Source organism: Peromyscus maniculatus, chromosome 22 (assembly GCF_049852395.1).
Source record: "Peromyscus maniculatus bairdii isolate BWxNUB_F1_BW_parent chromosome 22, HU_Pman_BW_mat_3.1, whole genome shotgun sequence".
NCBI lineage: Eukaryota > Metazoa > Chordata > Mammalia > Rodentia > Cricetidae > Peromyscus > Peromyscus maniculatus.
The window spans coordinates 18,653,509-18,681,097 of NC_134873.1; the positions used below are offsets into that span (position 1 = coordinate 18,653,509).

Below are 27,589 nucleotides of genomic sequence, written 5' to 3' on the forward strand. Positions count from 1 at the left end.
AGCCCTACAGAATTGAAGCTGTCAACACAACGGAGAGGTGGGAGGTCATCTGATTTGACTGTCAGGTCAATAATTCAAGGAGAAAAATCCAGAGAGTCTCATCTTGAGTCACAGTTACAGCAAGTAAAAACCTCTCCGTTAGCACTAGGGCTGCAGAAAACCAAAACTTTTAACTTAACTTCCAAGCCACAGCCTCAAGGGATCAAAACTGATCAGCTAAACAAAGAGACACAGGTAGAAAGTATAAGATCCATCCAGTGGATACTAAGACCTGAATTCCATGGTGTGACATTTTTACGATTAAATAGTGGGTCACCATCTCCAGATGTCAAATCTACAGAACGGAAACCATCCATACAACTGGAAGGTGGGAAGACATCAGAGATGGCTCTAGGGCCAAAACCTTAAGGAAAAAAAATCCGTGGATTTTAACCTTGGGCCACAAGTACAGTGTGTGAAGACCCCTGAGTTGTCCCCAGGACCAGAGCTACAAGAAGGGGAAAACATCACATCAATCTCAGAGCTACAGTCTCAGTGTGGGAAAAGTGTGGCATTACATCAGGGACCACCGCTTGAAAATACAAAATCTGTTCTTTGGATACCACTGTCTGACTGCCAAGTTAATAAATCTACACTGAATCTTAGGTTACCACCTCAAGATGTGACAGCTAAAGAGTTAAAACCCTCAGTACAACTAGATGTGAAGACATCCAATGAGTTGACTATGAGGCCGAAGTCACAAGGTAAACAACCTTCAGGGTCAACCCAGGAACATCAGCCTCAGAGGTCCAAAACTATTGATTTTAATTCTGAGCAAAAGTTTAGAAATACAAAAGCATGTGACCCAACCTTAAGGTCAAAGATCAATAATATAAAATTGACATTCAAACCCAGGTTTTGCTTAGAAGACAGGAGCTCTCTTGTATTGAACCCTGGAATACAGTCTCAATTCCTTAGGGTCATCCTCAAGACAAAGCCTCAAACTGAGACACCTTTAGTGTTTAAACAAGAGTCACAGTCCTCAGAAGTAAAATATGGGGCAATAAGCCAAAGGCCACAATCACAAAACAATGTAGAGTTGAAATGTGGAAAATCTGAGTTGGCACTTCAGACAAAGCCTCAAAGTATGAAATCTCAGAACAGCTCTAGGCCCCAGTGTCGACATGCAAACTGTTCTGACTTGACACCTGAAATAGAGTCCCCAGATATGAAATGTACTAAGTTAAGTCACAGCTCACAGTTGAAAGGTAAACCATGTATTAAGTTAGTTATGGGTACCAAAACTCGACCTGTCAAACTAGACTGTAAACCTGGGCCACAGTGGCAAGATATAAATCTAACTCATTTCTGAGGACAAAGCCTCAAGAAATGGAAATGGAAGACTGGGAATCAGGCCCAGTTTCCTGCCTTAATGAAGCCGGAGTCTTCTCTCAAGATACTTTACAACAGGGAAGACGCTGTTTCCAGTGATCAGAGTAAAGACTCACAGAGTGATTCACAGACAAGGCCTTCTGACTCTCACCACTCCCTCAAAGCAAGTTGTCTTTCCCAGGCCAAGAGGGATATCTCAGAACAGCTCCATCTGCTAAAAGATCTACAGCTCAAAATAGCAGCAAAACTCTTAGAGAGTCAAGTGCCCCACAATGTCCCTCCTCCTTTCTCATCAGGTCTTGTCCTGAAATATCCCATCTGCTTGCAGTGTGGCCGATGTTCAGGAATTAATTGCTGTCATAAGTTACAGTCTGCTTTTGGTCCATATCTTCTCATCTACCCACAGATCCACCTCTTAAGCACCCCTGAAGGCCATGGTGAGATTCGGCTGCATCTTGGCTTTAGACTGAGAACTGGGAAAAGACTTCAAGTCTCAAAGCATCGTGGAAGAAAAAGAGCAGATGCATGGAAGAGCACTACATCACCATCACGAAGGAAAGCTAAAATCTTTCCTCCAGCTTCCAAGAGTCCAACCACGCCAAGAGATTTCCAGGCTCGATCTCCCCAGGCTCCGGCTTCTGTACAAGTGCACATTAGAAAAAAGCAATCGGGAAGCCATGGTGTGGTCAGCAAGACAGACACCGAAGACTTTGAGCACCGTGAGTTCTGTCAGGTTCACTCTGTATCCGAGAGTGGCTTTGAAAGTAGTCAGGAAGAAAAATGGTCGAAATCAAGCCTCAAAAAGACCTTTGGCCTAAAATATCCAATGAAGGAAACCATCAAGGGACTCAAAACACAAAACACAAAGCTCTACAAGAATAGTGGAACCCCAGAAGAGAGTCCTTTTAGAATTATGTGTCCATCAAGAAGCAAGAGTGTTGAAACCGTTCAAACAAGCACTGCTTCTTCGAAGACACAAGCTAAGAAATCCTCCCAGTCCACATTATTCCAGCTGCTTTTCCAGGGCCCAAGGCAAATAGCTTTTAAGCCTCAATGCAGGGAGGAGGGTCTTGGACCTGCCTCAACTGAATATACCAGGGTCTGCTGACTCCCTATGAGAGACCTTGCCTTGGAAGAGGTGGGAATGGGGAATGGATTGGGGAGAAGGCTGGGGGGGCGGGAGGAGAGAGGGATCTGTAGTTGGTATATAAAATGAATAGAAACCTTTTTTTTTTTTTTAAAGATTTATTATTTATTATGTATACAGCATATGTAACTGCAGGCCAGAAGAGGGGCCCAGATCTTACTACAGATGGTTGTGAGCCACCATGTGGTTGCTGGGAATTGAACTCAGGACCTCTGGAAGAGCAGTCAGTGCTCTTAACCTCTGAGCCATCTCTCCAGCCCCAGAAACCTTTTTAATAAAAAAAAAAAAAAAAAAAATTGTGGCTTTTACAGAAGCCTGAGGACAGGACAAGGCCAGACAATTTGTGGTCAAATACTTGCACCCCAAACAAAAAGCCAAGGATTATTGTTTAGCAGGGTATAGCAAAGGAGCCAGCACACCAGTTGCCCAGCAAAGGTCAGCAGGTGTGAACCCTAAGCAAGAAGACAGATTGTAGGGAACAGGTTGTTGGAATTCCTGGCCACTCCCAAGCTAAGTGACCGCACACATGCATATCAGTAGCCGAGTAAGGGGCCTTGCACCCTACGAAGTCCCAACGCAGTGTGAGCATGAATGTGCAGGTGAATCCTTAAGAAGCCAGTACAGGCTCCTCCTCTTCCTCTTCTTCATCTTCTCCCCCCATCTCTCTCGCTGCACATCTTCCACAGGCCTGGTCACATTGTTTCCTGTCTCCCCCTTTTTAATAAAACTCTTACTGGGTTTTGTCATGCCTTGTGGCTGTTCTTGTATGGCTGTTCTTGTAACAGGGCGCTGACTCCACCGCATTAGAGCTAACATTGGCTGCGTGATGAAGCAAGCCCTCCAGGCGCTCTGTGCCCGGGAACTTGTGCCGAGGTTTTGCTCCATCTACGACTGCTCATTTTTTTCCTTTGCCTGGCCCAGGACTGCTCTGCACAACCCTGCCTCTCCAATTGGTGAGTGTGTCCTTGCACTCACTCCCTGGCCATTGTCCCAGGTACATCCTGAGATATAGTTCTAGCTGCCGAACCCCGGAGGTCCTCGGGCTGCATAAACTCCGGCCCTTACCTCCATCTTGAAGGGTGAGGTAACTTGTGCTGATTCACAGATCCTTCTCCAACCTCAGGGATACCCAGGACTAGAGTCTGATCCTGTTTCTTTATTTCAATTTTTTTATTTTTTTATTTTTTTTATTATTATTATTTTACAACACCATTCAGTTCAACATAATAGCCACAGATTCCCCTGTTCTCCCCCTCTCGCCCACCCCTCCCCCCAGCCCATTCCCACCTCCTCCAGATCAGGGTCTCCCCCGAGGTCCGGGGTTGACCTGGTAGACTCAGTCCAGGCAGGTCCATTCCCCCCTCCCAGACCGAGCCAAGTGTCCCTGCATAAGTCCCAGGATTCAAACAGCCAACTCATGCAACGAGCCCAGGACCTGGCACCAATGCACAGCTGCCTCCCAAACAGATCAAGCCAAATGACTGTCTCACCCGTTCAGGGGGCCTGATCCAGTTGGGGGCCCCTCAGCCTTTGGTTCATAGATCCTGTGCTTCCATTCATTTGGTTATTTGTCCCTGTGCTTTATCCAACCTTGGCTTCAACAATTCTCGCTCATATAAACCCTCTCAATTTTTTTATTTTTTATTTCTCTCAGCTGCAGTCATAGGACATAAGGCTTCCTCCTCTTGGTCTCACTCCTCCTCTGAGAAATGCCTTAAATATACCAATAAATATGGCCACACAATGACTGCTTGGACCCCGATATTTCACGTGAATTATCCACCTTCTGCCAGCAAATGGGCAAATGAAAAGTTACCTTATCCCCAAGCTTTCTACCTATGCTCTGACCCCTCCTCCTTCCCCATTTCTGATTCTGTGCCACATGCAAACACTTCCGCTGTCTGACTTCTGCTCTGCTCTCTGGTATCGGGCGGGCTCTCCAGTGTTGGCGAGGGGGGGGGGCGCACTTCTGCCCAACTCTGGCTCTCACCTTAACTCCTCACACTCTCTTCCTCTCACACTCTCAAGCTGCCCTGGGAGTGTAAAGCCCAGTTTACAACCTGCCTCCTGGCGGGTCTTCCTTTGGCTTCCCTCAAACAAGTAATCCATCAAAATCTAAAAAAAAAAAAACATAATTCAAGAAACAGAATAAAACCTGTCTTGGCCGGGCGGTGGTGGCGCACGCCTTTAATCCCAGCACTCGGGAGGCAGAGGCAGGCGGATCTCTGTGAGTTCGAGGCCAGCCTGGTCTACAGAGTGAGTTCCAGGAAAGGTGCAAAGCTACACAGAGAAAACCTGTCTCGGGAAAAAAAAACAAAAAACAAAAACAAAAACAACAAAAAAACAACCTGTCTCATGTCTCCCAGAGCTTCCTGGCATCAGGGCTAACTTAAGCATCTGGAGAGGAGGCCCCTGACCCCAAAGGCAGAGTCTCAGCTGTGGCATTTTAAGGTACCATGGGAGAGATGAGAAAGCCCGTGAACAGGATTGCCAAACGCTGGCACATACTATTGGAGCGGCTGCATAAAGGCTTCCTAGTCCCTGTTTTAAATGTGTGGCAAAAAAAAAAAAAAAAAGGCCAGGCAGGCTAGTGCATGCCCTGCGGGGGGCCATCAGTTGAGCCTTGCTCGAAGTAGCACCAAGAGGAACACTGGTGAGCTGACGGCCTTCGTGCACCTCGTGGCATGGGAGCATCAGACCAAAACCTCCTAGGCTTGGCCATGGGCTCACAGGGAACCTGAGATAGCCATTACAGCATGGGGCGATCCATTCCTTCCTCTTGGACACTGAGCCACTTACTCAGTCCTGAGGGAGTTTTTGGGGTCCCACCTCTCCTTCTCATTTCCCTAATGTTGGGCTAGGGAGACAACCTTACCCACCTCACCAGACCCCACCACTTAACTGCATTTTCAAGGGTCTTCCTCTCACCCAGAGATTTTCAGTTGTGCCAACCTGCCCTATGCCCCTAATGGGAAGAGATTTTCTAGCTAAGAAAGGAGCTTTATTTCACTTGCTCCCCATTTGCCTCATTCCATACCTGTCAGCAGGGCCTCCTCATGCACAGTGACACAGACAGGGTCTCTCTCTCTCTCTCTCTCTCTCTCTCTCTCTCTCTCTCTCTCTCTCTCTCTCTCTCCTCTCTCCTCTCTCTAAATTCTAGAGGACACCAGGATGCACTGCCTTGCCACCAGTTCCAGAACAATGAGGTCCAACCCACAAGCTTTTCCTTCCTGGTTCCCTCTAATTAACTACTGGGCTAATTGTTACAGGGCCACCATAGAGCTGGAGGACGAGAACCACCAGATATATCCAGGCAGTAAGGAACAGTAACAGTCAAAGGGTATTTACACCCCAGACTCAAAAGGGTTTGGACTCTGCAAAGAAACAGACTTTAATATAACAATCCATTACTGTTAAATGCCCTCAGCAATCGATCACCTGTGTCTCCTGGATGCTAAACTAATAAAGGAAATAGGTGCCTTAAAATCTGTCTCAGATGGGCTGGAAAGATGGCTCAGAGTTAAGAGCACTGACTGCTCTTCCAGAGGTCCTGAGTTCAATTCCCAGCAACCACATGGTGGCTCAGAACCATCTGTAATGAGATCTGGCGCCCTCCTCTGTATACATAATAAATAAATAAATCTTAGAAAAAAAAAGAAATTAAAGATGCTATTGTATGAATTGTTTCTTGAAAAAAAAAATCTGTCTCAGATAAGGCATACCTCAGGTAAAAATTAAAAGCATGTTCCAAATCTCTCTCTCATCTCCCTCTCTCTTTCTCTCTCTCTCACTAACACCAACCAATATCCAATATAGCAGAGTACTAAACATTGTAGCATGATGGCCACCAGCTTAAGATTTTAAATTTCCCATGGATGCTTCTTAATATGTTTAAAAATTCTTCTGAGCTCCAGAGAATCCACCTGGACAGGTCAGCAAGCTCCGGAGCCAGCTTGAATTCACCTGGACAGCACCTTGCCAGACAATTCCAAAGCAGCAGAGGACAATCCATTACCCCCAGGACGGCTGGCTACTTCAGAAGCTCCCTACCCCCCAAGAGTTAACCGACGCCCACCAAGTCAGCTGGAAGCAGTTCTCGGGAGACACAGCACCCCTATTTCTGTTCACCCACCATTTTTTATAACAAGCAAAGAGCTTGGAATGTTGGAATTCCTGGCTAAATGACTGCCCATGCAGTTCAGTAGCTAAGTAAGGGGCCTTATGTCCTACGTAATCTGTGTGCTGTGTGATCACGTAATTTGTGCACAGTGTGATCATGCAATCTATGTGCATGCATGGCTTAGCTCCGTAAGCCCATGCGCATGTGCAGGAGAGTCCTTAAGACACCAGTCACAGACTCTTCCTTCCCCCCTCTCTCTCTGCATGTGTCTTCCACAGGCCTGAGCACCCCTTTCTGTCTTCTTCCCCTAATAAACTATTAAGAATGGGTTCTGTCATACCTCGTGACTTTTCTCGCATGGTAACAGTGCTGCTAACATTGCACTGCCACCATTTTTAAAACCAACAATCCCTGCTCCTTATAAGTCACCACTCACCCACGCTCTTGTTAGTGACCCCAATACAAAACTCATTGGTTCATCAAATTGGACATTGGTTTCAAAATGAGGGGACTATTGAGGGTCTGGACTCCCATAGTCCCGATACCTGACTCCACGAACAGATTTAAATGTTTAGGTACTCGGCGGGGGTGGGGGGTGGGGGTGGGGTGGGTGGGGTGGGTGGGGGATATGGGACTGATTAGTAAGGTTTGGAGCATATCCAGGGAGAGAGGTATGGCTTCACAGAGGGTTGCCCAGTTAGAGGCTTGACTCTTCCAGAGGTACGATTTTGGGAGACTTCTGGAGTATCAGCTACAATCAGTCTTCACTGAGGATGCTGCAGATCCCAGGGCCACCGACTGCCCCCCTCCCATTTGGAACGGCGAGTAGCCATGAATTACCCCCACCCCAAACTGTCAGAATGAGTCTGAAGAGAAACAGCTTCTGGGGGTTGGGGATTTAGCTCAGTGGTAGAGCGCTTGCCTAGAAAGCACAAGGCCCTGGGTTAGGTCCTCAGCTCTGGGAGGTGTGCGTTGGGGGAGGGGGGCGAGAAACATCCTCTGATAGAAGTTACAGGGCACAGGCTTAAGACAGAAGGCATTCCGGTCAGTTTACAGGCTTAGATAAGGAAACAACAGACTATTTTAATCCCATAAGGCCTCTTAAAAAATGTAAGGAAAGATTAAGGAGACCCCTAAAAGCTGCCAACCTTATGAAATTGACTTACCATCAGACTATGATAAGCGGCACAGATTCTAACCCCTCCCTTCTAGGGAGAAACCTGCTGTTACTTCATTCAGGGTCTTACAAAGAGATCACCACACTACAAGACCTCCTGAGAGTGTAAACTAGAGCTAATGAAGTTCACTAAGTTCTCCATAGTAGCAGCAGCATCCTGCTACAAACAGCCTTTTTTGCTAAAACTACTGGAATCTAAGGGCTAACTTGAGCTGTAAACCTTCAAAACTGCCCTGTAGCCAGCTAGGAGCTCTGCTCCAGCAGCCTTCATTTCAATAATAATGCAAGCCTCACAGGCCTGATAGTGCCAGTTTAAAAACTAATCGCAACTCCCAACTTGTCTATTGCTGTATTTAAGAAAAAAAAAAAAAAGTGTCTTTCTCTCTCTCTTTCTTCTTTTTGGGTTGACTATTAAGTTCTTGGTAATTTACAAAAATCTTGGCCACGTACAAGAACTTCAGTCAACCCACTGCAAAAAAACAGGTCCTGGTTAGGGGACGCCCTAAGACCTGTATGGATTCATCAGACTCCCCCAAGATTGGGGGTTGGAATACTAAACATCTGCCTTCTTCTCTCTGAACATAATCGTCTGCTGTCTGCATCTCAGCTCACTTCAGTCTGTGTCTCCACCCCCCCTCCCCTCTCCATTTCTGGCGGCTGTCTGGCTAGATACAGACCGGACAAACCGGCTGCAGCTGCAACAACAACAAAACATTTCTCCTCCGTTTTAGTTTGGTTTTACCGTGCTTATCTCATTTCATGATACACCTTAAAGGATTTATTAAATTGTCACTTTCCTTATATACTATATTTTTAAATAAGAGCTCCTGTTTCTATATTAAAATAACTTCACCACAAACTTCATATTTTTAAGGCTATCCGGACAAGTATAAAACCTTATTTCTAAGTTTACAAAGACAACTAACTTATAAATTGTTAAGAATAAGTTTACTTTGGGGCTGGAGAGGTGGCTCAGTGGTTAAGAGCACTGACTGCTCTTCCAGAGGTCCTGAGTTCAATCCCAGCAACCACATGGTGGCTCACAACCATCTGTAATGAGATCTGGTGCCCTCTTCTGGCCTGCAGATATACATGGAAACAGAATATAGTATGCATAATAATAAAAATCTTAAAAAAAAAAAGAATAAGTTTACTTTAACTAAAGATAATTAAGAAATAAAACTTATTGATTGATTGGTCAACCTAAACTGTAAACTGTTAATAATAAGTTGTACCAAAGCTATAGGCTAATAGAGATAATTATTAGGATACAAATTAAAACTTGATTATCTCATGAATGATCAAATTCTGTAATATATACAAAATCATATTTATATACATGCTAAGTATGCTAAGTTTCATATAATCAATTCATTACTTAGCCCCCTAACATTTAAAATGTTTAAGCTTTGGACAAAACTGCCATATCCCTTATTGCCAGGGTTTTGTCCGAACTATGCTTTGAGATCATTTAGATTATATTTCCATTTACCAGATATTTTAAAGATAATTTGCCTTACTATCCAATTTCAAGTAAAAGATAGCTCACATAACAGATTTCAAAATGACCTTTTACTGTTCCTTTATTAAAAGAATTTCATGCCAGGCAATGGTGGTGCACGCCTTAATCCCAGCACAGAGCCAGAACCAGGTGGATCTCTGAGTTTGAGGCCAGCCTGGGCTACAGAGTGAGTTCCAGGAAAGGCACAAAGCTACACAGAGAAATCCTATCTTGAAAAAAAACAAAACAAAAAAAAAAAAAAAAAGAAAAAAATTCACTTTACATTGGCTATTCTCAATCATCAATTACCTATATCTCCTGATGAATTAAATACAAAAATGCTTTTAGATGTAAAGTTTTTATAAGAATATAAAGAATTAGATATAAAGAATGTTTAAGAACATTAAGAAATAATTTATATGTAGTGCAAGCCATTGGAATAGAAAAATATAAAAACATCTAGATATGTTATAAATGATACCTGAGTCTCAGTGAATGACCTAGAGATACTGAGAATGTAAGCCTAAGTTAGATCATAGTATGGATAAAGTTTTTATTGAGGTCTGAAATAGATATATAGGCTTTAAGAATGAACTTATGTATGCTTTAATACAAGAATCTACTGACCTCCCCAGAAGGGACACTGGGGCTAATAATAGGCTGTAGCTCCTCCACTGTACAAAATATTAAGGTCTTCCCTGGAGGGTTTGATTCCTGACCTTACTGAAGAAATTAAGATCATTGTACAACTCTCTACTAAAACAATTCAGATTCATGCAGGGCAGCGCCTAAGGGAGCTGATGGTGTGGATTCTAGTGATATGGCCTTCTGGGTTCAGGAAATTAAATATTCCAAACCAACTAAACACTTAAAATACAGGGAAAGAAAATAATTGGCTTGCTAGACATAAGCACGGATGTTTCTTATATTTTAGGAAAAGATTGGTCAAGTACTTAAGACGATTATTACTCTTTCATCTTTTATAGGCCTAGGTCAATCTAGTAGTATTGCTGGCAGCTCAAAAATATTAAGATGGTCAGATAGATAAAATTATGGCATATTCTGCCCATATGTCATCCTCCAAACCTAACACACTATGGAGAAGAGACATGCTGTAACTAATCTCTGCTGTGGACTAATATCAGCTCAAATGCTACAGATGGGTTTTAAACATAAAGGAACTTGAGGAAAGAAGCTCAAGGCATAATTGAGCCCATTATTCCAGAAATCATAAATGGCAGACATGGCCTAGGCTATCAGGATTTGTCCTAGGAGCCACTATCCCCCGACTGCTGACCACATTTCAGAAAGATCTATTGCTCCTTTCTGGATCAAACAATGGCCTTTGAATACTGAGAGAATTGTAACTGTGACCTGTCTGGTGGAGGAGAAACTTAAAAATAGGGCATATAAAGCCTCCCACCAGTCCTTCAGTCACCCCAATATTTGTTGTTTAAAGAAAATCAGGCTTATAAACCGTTACAGGATCTGAAGAAATTAAATAAAATTTATTAAAGCCAAGGGGATTCTCACAGCCTGGCTTGCCATCTCCCATTACCATCCCTAGGAATCAAAATAACAATGGTTATAAATTTACAAGATTGCTTCTTTGCCATACCTCCTCAACCTAAAGATTGTCAGCATTTCCCTTTTAGCTTGCCTACTCACCCTGCCATGATGGAGGCCAAAGCTCACATACAGAGCAGGAAATGTGAACTCTGTTTATTCAGGACTCATTTATTGAGCAGAGTTCCTCATTTTATATATACAGATTAACTATCAGAACTGTCAATTATAGCTTTCTCACAGTCTCCCAAACTAATAATAATATATGTGTATGTATATATGTGTATATACATATATATTACAATACATTTATTGCACAGATGATATTACATTTATATCAAACTATGAAACTTATGAGTCTATAGATTGGCAGATAGCTCTACAGGATATACTGGCACCTTTTCATGTGTCTGTCCAACAATTATAAATTCAATTTAAATTATATTAAATATAATTTAAATTATAAATTATAAATGGAAGCTCACCCATGAGGTTTATGTCCTTATAATTTATGGTTATTAAATAAGAAGTAATACATCATTTATTTCACTGCTTTCCAATTTTAGGAAGGCCTAGAGCTCATTTATAGACAACAGCCTTACATATACTTCAAGAGCTCTTAAGAATTGGTGCTTAATTTTTCAGATCCCCCACTACAGGCATTCCTTATTACCCCCAGGCCAACACATAAAGTCACACCTAAGCCTCTGTGACCTTCTCACTGGTATTTGAAAAGGTCCTGATGTTTTCATACTGTCAGGAGGAGGATGTGCCTACATGTCTTCACAGGACATTGACCTGCCTTTATGAATCCTGGATCGCCTGGTCACACCATATACTAGGCCGCTGCAGGACAAAGGCACTCTAAAGCTGCCAGTCCAAATACAGGCTGTTATTTACCTCTAGATTCTTAAATATTGAGCTTTGAATATGAATAAATAGATACAATTCCAGATCCTTTTGATGAACTTTCATCAATGGTATAAAACTTATAGAAATATGATTAGAAATAATAATTCTGTTCTAAATGTATTTTATTAATTTTTGTCAAAAGATAAATGAGACTTGATATATATATATATATATATTTCACATTTCAGATTTCATTCTCTGCCTATCCTGATGTTTTGTTGAGACTCCAAGGATTCATAATTTTGCTCTGACAAAATTTACCACTGTTATATTGCTAACATGTCTAAGATTTTGTCTATTAAGAAGGTTCTTGTAAGTTCTAGGAGATCAAAATTTGCCAATACTCACAAGCCAAAAAGACCAGGAGGAATGCAACCTGACTGCAGTTTACATCTCCCACTTACATATTTTCTTTTTCTTCTCTGGGGTAGGGAGGGGAACTTTCCTTCTCTCCTTGGCCTGATATCTCCTCTCACCTGCTAACCATGCATTTAATATTCCATAGGTACACCTAAGAGAAAAAGTTTCCTCTTTAAAACTCCTCGGCTGCATGTTCTACCATTAATACACATATTTGTTTCCAGCAGAAATTCTAACCATTTAAAGAGTTACAGGTTGTCTTCATCTGGACCATAGACATGTTGTCTAGCTGCAGGTCTGCATCCCACCCTCCAGCCCACGAGACAGAAAATTCTGCTACACTGCGTGTCTCACAGAGTCTAAAACAGCCTGTGTTTCCTGGGTTTCCATTGCATTTCAGACCCCCACCTTTGCCCCCATATCAGCAGGAAATAACCATGAGAGATTTCTACAGCCCCCTTTGTCACGTACCCCTTTTTCTGAACTGAACTCTCCAGCCCAAGGGCTGGACTGCCCTTAAAAAATGCTCTATTATTAATTGTATAAGTTCTGCCCATGATCCTGAAACTTATGTATTATCAGATATATCAGATATTCTCCTCATGTACAATTGTTCAGTATATAAGTCTTGCCATGTATACCCTGACACAGGTTATTACTGTTTTCTCACAGCTAATAGTTTATTTAATATTGCATTGATTATAAATTTAAATTAAGTAAGCTTCAGCTGCAGCCTTATTCCCACAGATGCTCATGACTAACTCAGGTAACTCTTTAACTATCCCTCTTTAAAACACAGTTTAACCAAATTAATACCACTAATCAAAGATTAATAGAGTTAATGTTCCAAACTAACCATTTCTTTTTGCTAAGTCACACTCATAGTATTTAGACACTTTTGACCATATTATGCCATACTAGTTAATGATTGATTTTTTTATGTTACTCCTCTGCTCCCCTTTTGGCACAGATATATTCTAACTATATACAACTATACCTATTTAATTTATTTATTTATTATGTTTATATATATTATTATATTTATTAGATGGTTAAATTACTCCTCAGCCTGCCATCTATATAGACTGTTGATTATAAATATATATATTATTGATACAATATTGATTAAATATCAATATTAATTATTACTTATAATTTTTCAAGTCATCTCCAAATTTGAGTTTATCTACATACATGTTCACAGCCCTAGAGAGAATGAAACATTATCCTTATTTTTTTTCACTATATGAAAAAAACGGAAACTGCTATGGGTCACAGGAATATATATATCATAAGAACTCAGCTGGTTATGGCAAAGCCACTACCTGGAGGGATCAGGGAATTCCTCCAGAGGAAGCCAAATTCCAAGGAGCTTTTGGTGTTATTTGGCTTGTTATATATCAGCTGTCTTCTGTTATGAAAATCATGTGTGCCTTCATAGTTTTCCCAATTGATTTTTCCCTAAGAATTGCTAACTGTGTGGACTGATCACTCTCTGGACATACACATTCTAGGTATTTGGAGAACAGCCTCAGGAAAGGCTTCCTTCCCCCCAGCCCATCTGTTTCTCCCCTTTCAGCACTGGAATCAGATATATCCCTTAGCCACTTTCAAGGACTAACAGAAATAACAGTCCAGACCACCACATGCTAGTCTCCTGATTTAAGGTAAATTCTACATGGAGACAGCGCCTAGGTCAGGTGGACCTTAAGTAACAGCTTTACACAATTTAGCTCAGACCCTCCTTTCTTACAGCCTTACTAACTTTATAGACCCCTAACTTCTTACCTAACCACTTCTAGGAATGTAGCCTGAGCACATAGATCTCCTTTTTCATACACTAACGGTCGTTAGCACTCAGTTGACCTCCTCTTTCACCACTCCCAGTTTGGGTTGTAAAAGAAAGCCTGGTGGTCACTGCCTGAGGAAAATGCTTACCTGCCTTTATGACCCCTTAGAATTCAAGCCTGGTGACCTTGCTCGACCAGGGGATTGTTATTGCTTGGGTTTATAACTGGATTCCTGGGAGATTTAGGAGGAACATAGAGAACTGAGAGAATAAGGAGACGGAGAAGAGAAAAGAGAATGGAAGAACTAGATAGGTACGGAGAGGAACAAACTGAGATGGGGAAGAACTAGATTGAAGGGCTAGAAGAGAGTACTGAAGAGAGTACTAGAGGAATGAGATGGAAGATGAGGGACAGCCAGATGGGGAAAAACAAGGTGAGAGAGAAGGAGATGGGAGAGGAGCTGATATGGGAAAGAACTAGATGGATGAGAACCTAAAGGGGTAGAACTAAGATGAAGCAATAAAATAGAACCTAGAGGGGACAGCAGGTAAATGTAGAGAGAAATCAGGCAAGAAAGGAGCTGGACATGAGAGCAGAATAGAAGCTGTGTAGAGAGAGAACTGACTCAGAAGAATAAAGTGTATAGACTAAGGAGTTTTGTGTACATAGATTCATTTCTTTTTATCAAAGATTAATTATCAGTTGGTTGTAGATTCTTCCTGGACCCTGGGAGGGTACTATCGAGGGGCCGGACCCCCATAGTCCCGGATACTTTGGTCTGTTGTGGGCTCTCTTACTGGGGTGAGTAGATGAATGTGTTGTGTCTCTGTGTTTCCCCAGGAAATGTCTGTTACATAATGCCATTGCTATTGCTCCATGTAGGGTCAGAGGCATGGACTTTGAACAGAACCAATGTAGAGCCGGTTTCCAGTCATGAACTGACTTTAGGCAAGCATTGGCAAATTGGTCAAGACTGGTTAGGGCCTCAAGCTCTTAGAGGTCTCCCTGGTTTGGCTTGAGTTGGGCCTTCTTGAGTTGACTAGAGACAGGCTTTGTACTGAGGTGGCATGTACCATGAATCTTATGTATAGTGCTGTGAGTTATTAAAGGGATTGGTGAAAATATATATACATATCAATTGCCAGAATCCTGTGATCAGTAGCTGACGGTCTCTCAAACTTACTAACAACCTTTTTTTTTTTTTTTATTTCTAAGTAATATAGCCCTTTTGAACTGAGAGGTAAGGATGTAAACTCAGTGGGTGAGCACTTGCCTACATGTTCAAGTCCTGGATTTGCTCCCTAGTATAAATAAGTAAAGATAAATTTAAAATTCCAGGAAAGGTATGAATCTATTACTCAAAAAAAAAAAAAATCCACATGTAGGTTGGGTGTGGTGATGCATCCCTTTAACTCCAACACTCAGGAGGCAGAGAGAGGCAGGTGATGTTCCAGGCCAGTCTAAGTCCCCTTACCAAGTTCCATGACAGCCAGGGCTACAAAGAGAGACACCCTGTTTCAAAAAGCCACAAAGGAACCCACATTTATCTCTCTCTCTCTCTCTCTCTCTCTCTCTCTCTCTCACACACACACACACACACACACACACACACACACACACTTTTTATTGTTGGTTCTTTTTTGGCACAGGGTCTCATACAGCCAGGGCTGACCTGGAACTTGCTTCTCAGGAGACCTCATGGTTTTAATGCCTCAGTGGTAGGAAGATAAGGTGACAAGGACACCATTATTGACACAGGAATTATTGCCAATAATAGAAAAAGGCTATATGAATTGCTGGAACCCATCTAGTGACTCTTACATGCTAGAGAACAGGCTATCTCTAGAGTTCTGCCTTCAGGTGAAGGTCTGTAACCCCAGGTACTCGAGAGGCTGAGCAATGAGGATGGCAAGTTCAAAGGCTGCCAAAGCTACAGAAGCAATTCAAGAACTGGATACTGGCAAAAAACTGACATACAGACCAATGGAATTGAACTGAAGACCTTGACATTAATCCACGCACATATGAACACCTGTTTTTGACAAGGAAGCCAAATCTATACAATGGAAAAAAGGAAGTATCTTCAACAGATGGTGCTGGCATAATTGGATGTCAACATGTAAAAGATTACAAAGAGATCCATATCTGTCACCATGTACAAAACTCAAGTCCAAGTGGATCAAAGACCTCAACATACATCCAGTTACACTGAACTTGATAGAAGAGAAAGTAGGAAGTACTCTTGAACGCATTGGCACTGGAGACCATTTCCTAAATAAAACACCGACAGCACAAACCCTGAGCACAACTATTAATAAATGGGACCTCTCAAAACTGAGACGTTTTGAAACTGAGAAGCTTTTGTAGGACAAAAGACACAGTCAATAAGACAAAACTACAGCCTACAGAATAGGAAAAGACCCTCACCAACCCCACATCTGACAGAGCACTGATCTCCAAAGTATATAAAGAACTCAAGAAACTAGACATCAAAATACTGAACAATCCAATTAAAAAATGGGCTAAAGAGCTAAACAGAATTCTCAAAAGAAGAATCTCAAATGGCTGAAAGACATTTAAAGAAATGCTCAACATCCCTAATCATTAGGGAAATGCATATCAAAACGACTCTGAGATACCACCTTACACCTGTCAGAACAGCTATGATCAAAAACACTAATGACAGTCTATGTTGGAGAGGATGCAGAGCAAAGGAAACACTCCTCCACTGTTGGTGGGAGTGCAAATTTGTACAACCACTGTGGAAATCAGTATGGCGGTTTCTCAGAAAATTGGGAATCGATCTACCTCAATACCCAGCCATACCACTCTTGGGCATATACCCAAGGAATGCTCAATCATACCACAAAGATACATGCTCAACTATGTTCATAGCAGCATTATTCACAATAGCCAGAACCTGGAAACAACCTAGATGCCTGTCAACTGAAGAATGGGTTAAGAAAATGTGGTACATATACACAATGGAGTACTACTCAGCAGAGAAAAACAATGACAGCATGAAATTTGCAGGCAAATGGATGGAACTAGGAAATATCATCCTGAGTGAGGAAACCCAGACCCAGAAGGACAAGCATGGTATGTATTCACTCATAAGTAGATACTAGATATAAAGCAAAGAACAATTAGACTGCAACCCACAGAACCAGGTAGGCTACCTAGCAGGGGGAACCCTAGGATGACTGTGGCTTATAATAACTTTTGGTTTTACTCAATCACTGGGCAAGCCTCAGTGAAACATTTCACTATTAGGATAAGAACTTGTACTGTATCAAGCTGATAATAGAAAAAAAAAAGAACAAGTGGATAATTTAGGGAGACTGTCTCAAAAACAACAACAAAATGGTCGGGAGTATAGCTGAGTGGTACAAGGCTAACACAAGGCTGCAGTTTTAATACCCAGTATCCAGGGGAGGCAGGAATGTTTGCACCGAGATTTATTCCTAGCCCCCTATACATGCATCCTGTATCATTAACAACAAATACTTTCAGCCGGTGGTGGCATACATCTTTAATCCCAGCACTCGGGAGGCAGAGGCAGGCAGATCTCTGTGAGTTCGAGGCTAGCCTGGTCTACAGAGTGAGTTCCAGGACAGCCAAAGTCACACGAAGAAACCACCTCAAAAAAGAAACCAAACCAAACCAAAAATCAAAAACCAAAATCAGTCAACTAACCAATCAACCAACCAACCAAACAAACAAAAACCTTTAGGTAAATGCCATGTTCTAGATTTTTCAAGAGGGTATTACTGACATTATGAATGAGTAGTCCTTGACCAGTCATAGCTGAATCATTCAACAAATATTTAACAGATGCCTGATACATACAGGCACCGTGCCATGGGCTGAGTTCACTGAGGTAAAAGACATTTCTTTGATGAGATGAGTTACATGTAAAAATGTAACTGGTTTCTAGTGGCCTGAAAAACATCACCCGAGTTTGAGAGGCAAGTCTTGTGAGCTAACAACCTGGTTTTTGGTTTCTCCACATTCTATACGCGAGATCTGAGTGAATCAACCTAACCTATCTCATGTATTAAACTGAGATTAATTATAGACGAGAACTGCTTGCTGTACATCTTTTAAAAAGATTGAGTTTGTAAAAATGAGCTCAAGGGCACAGGGGTGCATGCCTGTAATTACCAGTAACGGGAAAACAGGACCTGGAGTTTAAGATCGTTCCACAATAAAACAAAACCTGAAGTTTATCGGAACGGTACTTGGCCGGATCCCTTAGGCGAGCGTCGGGCTCTTTAAGTCACCGGAGCCGCCCCTCGCGCACACACGCGGTCAGCAACCGCTCACTCAGCCTTTCCCCCGCCCCGGAAGGAGCCAATTCCGTTTCCGCCGGCGGATCTTCGCGGTGGGTGTGACCGCCAAAACATCCGACACCCCCCCTCCTCACAGACGCTGGAGGGCCCGCCCTCCATCTCGCGCATGCGCCGGAGCCGGGCCCGAGACCGGAAGTGCAGGGGCGTGGCGAAGCCGCTCCGGACAGCCGGCTCTGACGCCGAGGCTCGGGGAGTGGGGCGGGGGGAGGAGGAGGAGGAGGCGGGGACGCGCGCGCGCGCGCAAGTGCGCGCTCGTTCGCGCAGCCCGGCTGCGTACAGTAGTGACGGCCGCGCGGGAGCGATCACATGACCACAGCGGCTGCCTGTACAGTAAGAACCCAATATGGCAGCGGCGTTAGCAGTGGCAGCAGCAGCAGCAGCAGCAGCAGCAGGACCGGCCGCCCCGTAGAACCCCCCCCTCCACCCCCGCCACCGCGCGCCTCCGTGGCCGCGTCTCCGCTGAGTTGCTTCTCCGGTCCGACTTCCCCTTTTCCCCCCACCTTTCCCCGCCCCGCGGGAAAAGCGGTGCAGGGCGCAGCAGGCAAGGGAAGGCAGCCGGAGCCGGGGCACGGAAGCCTCCCAGTCAGTTCAGGACCCGACATGAGGGAAAAGGGCCGTAGGAAGAAGGGCAGGACCTGGGCGGAGGCCGCCAAGACGGTAAGGAGCGGGGCGCGGAGGGCAAGGCCGGCGGGAGGAGTTGGCTTTCTCGCCGGGCTGCCGGTCTCCGGGGAAGGGAGGTCACTTGGCCCCGCGGCCGGGCTGAGGGGCTCGAAAGCGCGCGCAGAGGGCGGCGGTTAGGGTCGCGTTGGCGAGCGCCGAGGAGAGCGGGGCGCCGGCGCGAGGGGGTTGGTGGCGCGGCTGGCTGCCGGTTCTCCCGGGGGCTGCGAGCGGACCCCTCGGTGTTCCGAGGTTGCCCTGTCGGGGGTCACGTCGCCGGCGCCCCCGCACTGCTAGCCCTTGTTTCGGCACGGTGTGTTGTGCTTGCCCAGTAACCGGTTCTTCTCCCTTGTGCGCCTTGGAGAGCCCCGATTGGATGCAGGCAGGAGGAGGCTTGTGCGTGCATCCAGCCCCGGAAAGGAGAGGGGAGCGCTGGAGCTCGGTGTCGTTTCCCCCCGCCGAGGCGCTGGTGCCACCAGACCCCGGGGCCCCCGCTTATCTGGCTCTGGGAGCCAACGGCAGGTCACGAGGCTTTTGTGTTTGCCGTCCAAGCTGAAAGTCAGGAGGTGTTTAGAAACGAAGTAACAGGTGGGACTTGGAGAATTTTTTTTTTTTTTCTGTTTCCGTAGAGACCTACTCTGAATAAGGCAGCAATGCATGGTGGGACGTGTAGTTTACCGGGCCTCCACTTTTCTTTAGCCAAAGTGAAGGTGGACCGACGAAATTGTGTTTAGTGGGCACACACACCCCGCCCCCGCCCACAATTTTGTTATACGGAATTTAGAAATCATTTCAGAATGAGTGTTAGTGTGAAGTCTTGTTTTGAAAAAAAAAGTTAAAAACGTGTATTTACGAAGAAACGTTACTTTAAGGAGAAATTGAAATTCCATCATTGCAAGTGTAAAAAAAATAACAGGACATTAAACATTAGTAGCATTTCAACCTCTTTTATAAATGGACAACAAGTTGGGTCTTAGTAAGTGAAGCCTTACAGGTTATAAGGTGTTATTTTCTCCTTTAAACAAGTGTGTGTGTGTGTGTGTGTGTGTGTGTGTCTGTCTGTCTGTCTGTCTGTCTTAGGGGCGGGGCATGTGCAGATGGCCATGGAGCACATGCAGAAGTGAGAGGACAACTTGTGGGAGTTTGCAGGTTCTCAGTCTTGCTGGCCAGCACTTTTACTCACTGAGCAACTTCGCTGGTCTTGGTTTAGTTATTAATCTATTTTCTGGTTTTCAGAGACAGGGTTTCTCTGTCTAGTCCTGGCAGTCCTTGAGCCCACCGTATAACACTGTAGATCACTGTAAATAACTGTTTCCTTTAGCAGACAGACCAGGCTGGCCTTGAACTCAGAGATTCCCTGAGTCTGCCTCCCAAGTGCTGGGATTGCACCACATTGCCCGGATCCTGGTTTCTGTTTTTAAATGAGACTTTCAGAACTCAAAAGTAATGTTCATCATGGAGAAAATTGGAAAGTATGAAGAAGAAAAAAAGAACTCAGTTCACTCCTTTACTCCTGCCTAGTCTTGTTTCCCCAAATCTGAATTATATGGTTTATTCAATCTGCATTTTTGTCGTTGTTGTTGAATGCTTCCCCTATATACATTTATTAGCTTACTTTGGGCTAGAATCTCACATCAATGGTTGTCTCCGATTTGCAGCAATCCTCCTGCCTCTGCTCCTTGTGTGCTGGGTTTATAGGCAGGCACCACCTTGCCCACTTTTATGGGATGCTCAGGATAGAACCTGGGCATCATGCATACTAGGCAGGTGCTGTTCCCGCCCACTTAGAATTTGTCTTTGTGACAGTATTGGTAGTTTCCCCTAACAAGCATCTCTAGAAATAATATTTGGGTGGTGAGGAGTTTCTCTTCCACAGAAGTTTTACTTTCTACTTCAGGGACACCTCATTGACTGCTTCCTGTTAATGAAAGAGAAGATGCTATTTTAGTTAAAAGTATGCAAATCCCAAAATTAGTTAGGTGAATTAATTTTACTTACTTATTAGGCTTTAGTTTTTTGAGATCAGGTTTCACTTTGTAGCCCAGGCAGGCCTTAGCATTGGAAGCAGTAAGATTTCGGCAATCTCAGCAATCTTTATATCTTTTTGTTAACCTTTTTTTTTTTTTTTTTGGTTTTTCGAGACAGGGTTTCTCTGTGTAGCTTTGTGCCTTTCCTGGAACTCACTCTGTAGACCAGGCTGACCTCGAACTCACAGAGATCCCCGCCTGGCTCTGCCTCCCGAGTGCTGGGAATAAAGGCATGTGCTGCTGCCGCCGCTGCCGCCACCGGGCATTTATTTGGTTTTTGAGATGGACTCTTTGTAGCTCTGCCTAATTAAGAGCCCATTGTATAATCCAGGCTGGCCTTAAACTTGAGGTGATCTCTTACCTCAGCCTCTCCAGGGTTGGGATCATAAGCACATACTACCATGTCTGATTCAATCTGTACAGTACCTTGTGAATTATCTTTTGGGTTAAATAGTTTAATGATTGGGAAATTGTGACAACCAGGAAGAATAATTTTGCATCTGTTTTATTTTCTGAAATAATAAATTAGAACATTTACTTATTTTGTGCCCCAGATATCTATATGAAAAATAGTGTTTAAAAGACCGAGATTAGACGCCAGGGTGGTATTGGCGCACGCCTTTAATCCCAGCACTCGGGAGGCAGAGCCAGGCGGATCTCTGTGAGTTCGAGGCCAGCCTGGGCTACAAAACGAGTTCCAGGAAAGGCTCCAAAACAACACAGAGAAATAGTAGGCTGGGGAAATGGCTCAGTGTTTAAGAGCACTTGTACCCGAATGCACCTTTACAGAGGATCTCCTCCCCATTTAAAAAAAAATTATTTTACTTTTCTGCTGCCGTTTTGGGGGAGGGATGTCTGTCTGTGTGTATCTAGATGTGCATGTGGAGGCCAGAGGATGCTACTGTCAGTTGCTTTTCTCAGTTGCTCTCCCCTTTATTTACTGAGACATGGTCTCCCACTAAACTGGAAGCTTGCCAGTTGGTCTACATGTGTATCTGGCCAGCTTGCCCAGGCCTCCCCCATCTCCACTTTCCAAGTACTAGTATTATTTGTATGGGGCCACCATGCACACCTGAATTCAAAATTTTGTAAATTTATTTCATGTGTATGTATATCCTGTCTGCATGTCTGTGCACCACATGCACACCTGGGATTAGAAGAGGGTGTCTGGTCCTCTGGAACTGCAGTTACAGATGGTTGTGCTTTGTTCCAGGTTACTGAATATACTAAACTTAAAAACTTTTAAAATATGACTTAAAGAGTATTAATTACACCCTTTAAATCAAATATAGAAGCCCCCATGGTGCCTCATGTCTATAACCCAAGCTCTCAGCAGGATCAGAAATTCAAGGCCAGGTTCAACTATGTAAAGTTTGAGGATGGCCTAGGCTACATGAAACTCTCTCAGAAATAAAAGAAAAAAACAATGCTATAAAATTTATATAAACTCTTTATTTAAATAAAAAAACAGAAGTAAGTAAGTAATTTCAGATGAGTCTAGTTTACTGAAAAGTGTGCATACTAAAATACTAGAGATGCTCAGTTTGGAGCTGGAGAGATGACTCAGTGTAAGAGCACTTGTTTCTCTTGCAGAGGACCGAGGTTCAGTTCCCAGCACCCACATGGTGGCTCACAACCATCTATATAACTCCAGTTCTAGGGGGTCCAATGCTTTCTGCTGACCCTGGACACCAGGCACACATACATGGAGGCAAAACACTCATACATATAAAATAAAATAAATGTTTTAAAAAATGCTACTCAAGTTAGCTAAGATTGACATTTTGCTAAACATACAAGCAGGTGGAGGGTGTATATTACATAAAGTTCTATAATTTCTTTATGAATATCATGGATATCTTCTCATGGTAATAACTAAATTGCTGCCACCTTCCTTTTTTTTGAGACAAAGTCTCATGATGGCAGGGTTGGAAAGAGTGTGCAAGTGCTAGCAAGCCAGTGCACAGACACAGAGACAAACTGGGACAACGTAGTGCATGTGCCCTATGCCCAAGGACCTACTTTATTGGACCTACCCACCCATCCACCCACCCACCCTATCTATCTGAGACAGGGTCTCTCTACATACCACTAGCTGTCCTGGAACTTGCTCTGTAGACTAGACTGGTCTTGAACTTGAGCTCCGAGATCTGTCTTTCTCTGCCTTCTAGTGCTGGGGTTAAAGGAATGTACCACCACTCCCGGCTTACGACATACTTTTTAAAACTAGGCCCGACCTTGCCGGGTGATGGGAGGCAGAGGCAGGTGGATCTCTGTGAGCTAGAGGCCAGCCTGGTCTACAGAGAGAGTTCCAGGACAGCCAAGGCTACATAGAGAAACTCTGTAACCAGGCCCTACCTCTTTAACATTTCCGCTGCATAATAAATCTATCAGATTGCAGATCCATCAGTGAATTTGCCCTTTGATGAAACCATGCCTTCATGATCCATTCACTTCCTTGAATCCCCCCACCTGAACACTGACTCATTAGGAGCCAAGTCTTCAACACTTGAGCCTTTTGGGGATACACTTATGTCAGAATTATAATGGTATCTGTGTTGTCGTGTGCTAAAAATATTCCATGGCCTTTGAACACCTAAAATGGCCACTGTGATTACAAACTGCATTTAACATTTTATTTAATCTTAATTACTGCTAAAAATCGGTATGTGGGCCAGGCGGTGGTGGCACATGCCTTTAATCCCAGCACTCGAAAGGCAGAGGCAGAGGTAGGCGGATCTCCAGAGTTCAAGGCCAGCCTGGGCTACAGAGTGAGTTCCAGGACAGGCTCCAAAGCTACACAGAGAAACCCTGTCTCCAAAACAAAACAAAACCAAACAAACAAAAATATCGGTATATGGCTATTATTGGATAATACAGAATTAAAGTAATTTCCCATGTTTATTGACTATTATTACATTTTTTTTTTTTAAATAGGGTTTCTCTGTGTAGCTTTGGAGCCTGTCCTGGAACTCTGTAGACCAGGCTGGCCTTGAATTCACAGAGCCTGCCTCTGCCTCCTAAATCCTGGGATTAAAGGCATGCACCACCACCACCACCACCACCACCACCACCACCACCACCACCACCACCACCACCACCACCACCACCACCACCACCACCACCCAGCTGACTATTTATTGTTATATTCAAACTGGGGATTGAATTTAGGGCCTTGTGTTTGCTAGCCTGGTGCTACATTCATGTGCACCCATAGTGTCATGCCTCTGACCCTCATTTTAAGTTTTGAGACAGTCTCACTAAGTTGTCCAGGCTGGACTTGAACTTATTGTGTAGCCCAGGCTGGTCCTGCATCAGTGTCCTGAGTAGCTGAGATTGTAGATGTTCTTCAACTTACAAAAATACAATATTTGTATTTTTTGCCAGTAAACTTTGCTATTCAGATTTTATCTTTAGTCTTTTTCTATGTTATTCCTGATCTTTAAAATTTTAGTTTTTATTTATATGTATGTGTTTGTCTCTCTGTGTGTATGCCATGTGGTGCAGGTACCTGCAGAGTCTAGAAGAGGGTGTTAGATATCCCAAAGCTGGAGCAGTGAGCTGCCTAGCCCAAACTTGGGTCCTGGAAGAACAAAATATTCTTTTTTGTTTGTTTGTTATTATTATTATTTTCTATCATCAGCTTGATACAGTACAAATTTTTATCCTAATAGTGAAATGTTTCACTGAGGCTTGCCCAGTGATTGAGTAAAAACTTCTTATAAGCCACAGTCATCCTAGGGTCCCCCCCTGCTATGTAGCTTCCCTGGTTCTGTGGGTTGCAGTCTGATTGTCCTTTACTTTATATCTAGTATCCACTTATGAGTGAGTACATACCATGCTTGTCCTTCTGGGTCTGGGTTTCCTCACTCAGGATGATATTTCCTAGTTCCATCCATTTGCCTGCAAATTTCCTGCTGTCATTGTTTTTCTCTGCTGAGTAGTACTCCATTGTGTATATGTACCACATTTTCTTAATCCATTCTTCAATTACAGGGATCTAGGTTGTTTCCAGGTTCTGGCTATTGTGAATAGTGCTGCTATGAACATAGTTGAGCATGTATCTTTGTGGTATGATTGAGCATTCCTTGGGTATATGCCCAAGAGTGGTATGGCTGGGTATTGAGGTAGATCAATTCCCAATTTTCTGAGAAACCGCCATACTGATTTCCACAGTGGTTGTACAAGTTTGCACTCCCACCAACAGTGGAGGAGTGTTTCCTTTGCTCTGCATCCTCTCCAACATAGACTGTCATTAGTGTTTTTGGTCATAGCCATTCTGACAGGTATGAGGTGGTATCTCAGAGTCGTTTTGATTTGCATTTCTCTGATGACTAAGGTGTGGGGCGTTTACCCACCACCCCCACAGCTTCCCAGAGTTTTCTTGAGTGTGAGCAGCAGGAAATATTAGATAGAAGGATTTATAGCGGAGAATCTTGCGGAGATAAACAGATAGAAAATAAAGGATAGCCTCGAGAGGGCCTGGAACCTATTCCAACGGGCCCCGACTGTCTCTGGTCCAGGGTTTTTATAGAGACGCCAAGGGGTGGAGCAAAAGACCTCCTCCCCCAGCACAGCCAAGTGCAGGCCATCTCAGACACCTGCACTCAGGCCCGTGGTCCTGATCATCCTCTATTCGGACCTGCTGGGTAAAGCCACGAGGAACCCCAGAACGGGCTCCCACACTAAGGATGTTGAGCATTTCTTTAAATGTCTTTCAGCCATTTGAGATTCTTCTTTTGAGAATTCTGTTTAGCTCTTTAGCCCATTTTTTAATTGGACTGTTCAGTATTTTGATGTCTAGTTTCTTGAGTTCTTTATATACTTTGGAGATCAGTGCTCTGTCAGATGTGGGGTTGGTGAGGGTCTTTTCCCATTCTGTAGGCTGTAGTTTTGTCTTATTGACTGTGTCTTTTGCCCTACAAAAGCGTCTCAGTTTCAAAACATCTCATTTATTAATTGTTGTTCCCAGTGTCTGTGCTACTGGTGTTATATTTAGGAAGTGGCCTCCTGTGCCAATGCGTTCAAGAGTACTTCCTACTTTCTCTTCTATCAAGTTCAGTGTAACTGGATGTATGTTGAGGTCTTTGATCCACTTGGACTTGAGTTTTGTGCATGGTGACAGATATGGATCTCTTTGTAATCTTTTACATATTGACAACCAGTCATGCCAGCACCATCTGTTGAAGATACTTTCTTTTTTCCATTGTATAGTTTTGGCTCCTTTGTCAAAAATCAGGTGTTCATATGTGCGTGGATTAATGTCAAGGTCTTCAATTCAATTCCATTGGTCCGTATAGAACAAAATATTCTTAACCACTGTGTTCTCTCTCCAGTTCCTATATCCTGGTCTGTCTGTCTTTTTAAAGACATCTACCTCCCTACCTCCCTAGTGTTGGGATTTCCTTCATGTCAATTTCTGAGTGTTTTTATATATAAAGGTAATTTGTTATATTACAGATCTATTTTCCTGTTTTTTGTTTTGAATGAATTTGTGGAGATTTTTCTTTTCTGTACAGATTTTTTGTGTGTGTTTGGTGTGTATTATAAAAAGAAAGTCAGATGATATCTGACCTTCATTTGGGGTTTGTGCGCAGAGGACAGCTTTTGTGAGTTGGTTCTCTCCTCCTGAGGGTTTTGGAAAAGATCAGACTGAGGTCAGGCTTATTTGGCAAAGGCATTTACCTACACTGACCCATCTTATTGGCCCCTGTCCTGGGCATGTACTCAAGTGTGCACCCTCATACATAAGTACTTCAAGATTTACTTTTATTTGTGTGTGTCTGTATGAGTGTGTATCATGTGTGTGCAGGTGCCCACAGAGGACCTCTTGGAATTGGAGTTAGAGGTGGTTGTGAGCCATCTGACCTAGGTGTTGGGAACTGAACTGTGGTTCCTCTGCATGAGCAGGAAGTGCTCTTAACTGCTGAGCCATCTCTCTATCTAGCCCTGCACATCTACACATATATATTTAATGTTAATGGAATTAAATTGATCAGTCTTTAACTTTTCTTCTTTCTAGGTTTTGGGAATCCTATGAAATATTTTTCAAACCATTAAGAGATTATAAATTGTGGGCTGGCGATGTAGCTCTGTCCGAAGATTGCTTGCCTAACAAGAATGAATTGGTTCTATCCCCAGCACTGCATGGTTTCATGGCATGAACTGAGTTGTTGGTATAATCTTGTATGGGCTTAAGAGGTGGAGATAGGAGAATCAAGGGGTCAGAGTTATTCTCTGCTTCATAATGAATTTGAGGCATCTGGGCTTGAGATCCTTGGGAGAGGGTTTTTGGGGAGGGGGAAGGAGTGAGAAATGGGGATATTAAGTGATTTTATTCATTTAGATTTTGAGATAGGATCTCATGTAGATTAGGCTGCCTCGAACTGGCTGTATGTTTGAGGATGACCTTGAACTCCTGATCCTCCTGAGTGCTGCTGGGATTTCAGGTGGGCACCACCACGACAGGTTTATGTGGTACCTGGACTCATGCAGTGCTAGGAATGAAATCCAGGGCTTCCTGTATGCCAGGCAGGCAATGTGCCAGACGAGCCACATCCTCAGGCCTCCATCTGGAGTCTAACTCACTGATGTTTGAATTATGCAGTA

The 27,589-nt window shown here is 43.5% G+C and overlaps 1 protein-coding gene and 1 long non-coding RNA gene across 5 annotated transcripts in view; one reads left to right on the plus strand and one right to left on the minus strand.

The window, feature by feature from the left end:
- The window catches only part of LOC143270197 (uncharacterized), a 128,316-nt gene extending 109,813 nt beyond the window's left edge, over positions 1-18,503 (minus strand). The window contains exon 1 of the long non-coding RNA XR_013047220.1: positions 18,109-18,503. This is a non-coding gene — a long non-coding RNA (uncharacterized LOC143270197). The remainder of the gene's footprint in view (positions 1-18,108) is intronic.
- Asxl2 (ASXL transcriptional regulator 2) overlaps positions 1-27,589 on the plus strand; it is a 236,140-nt gene that overhangs the window by 127,575 nt on the left and 80,976 nt on the right. The window contains exon 1 of one of the 4 annotated variants that reach the window (XM_076559126.1): positions 18,491-18,953. The exons of 1 other annotated variant lie outside the window; for it this stretch is intronic. In XM_076559126.1, coding sequence (XP_076415241.1) covers positions 18,603-18,953 — 351 coding nt within the window. In that variant the 5' untranslated portion in view covers positions 18,491-18,602. Of the gene's footprint in view, positions 1-18,490; positions 18,954-18,983; positions 19,542-27,589 lie in introns of those variants that run through there. 2 more of the 4 variants (XM_076559128.1, XM_076559130.1) reach the window with 2 other exon arrangements.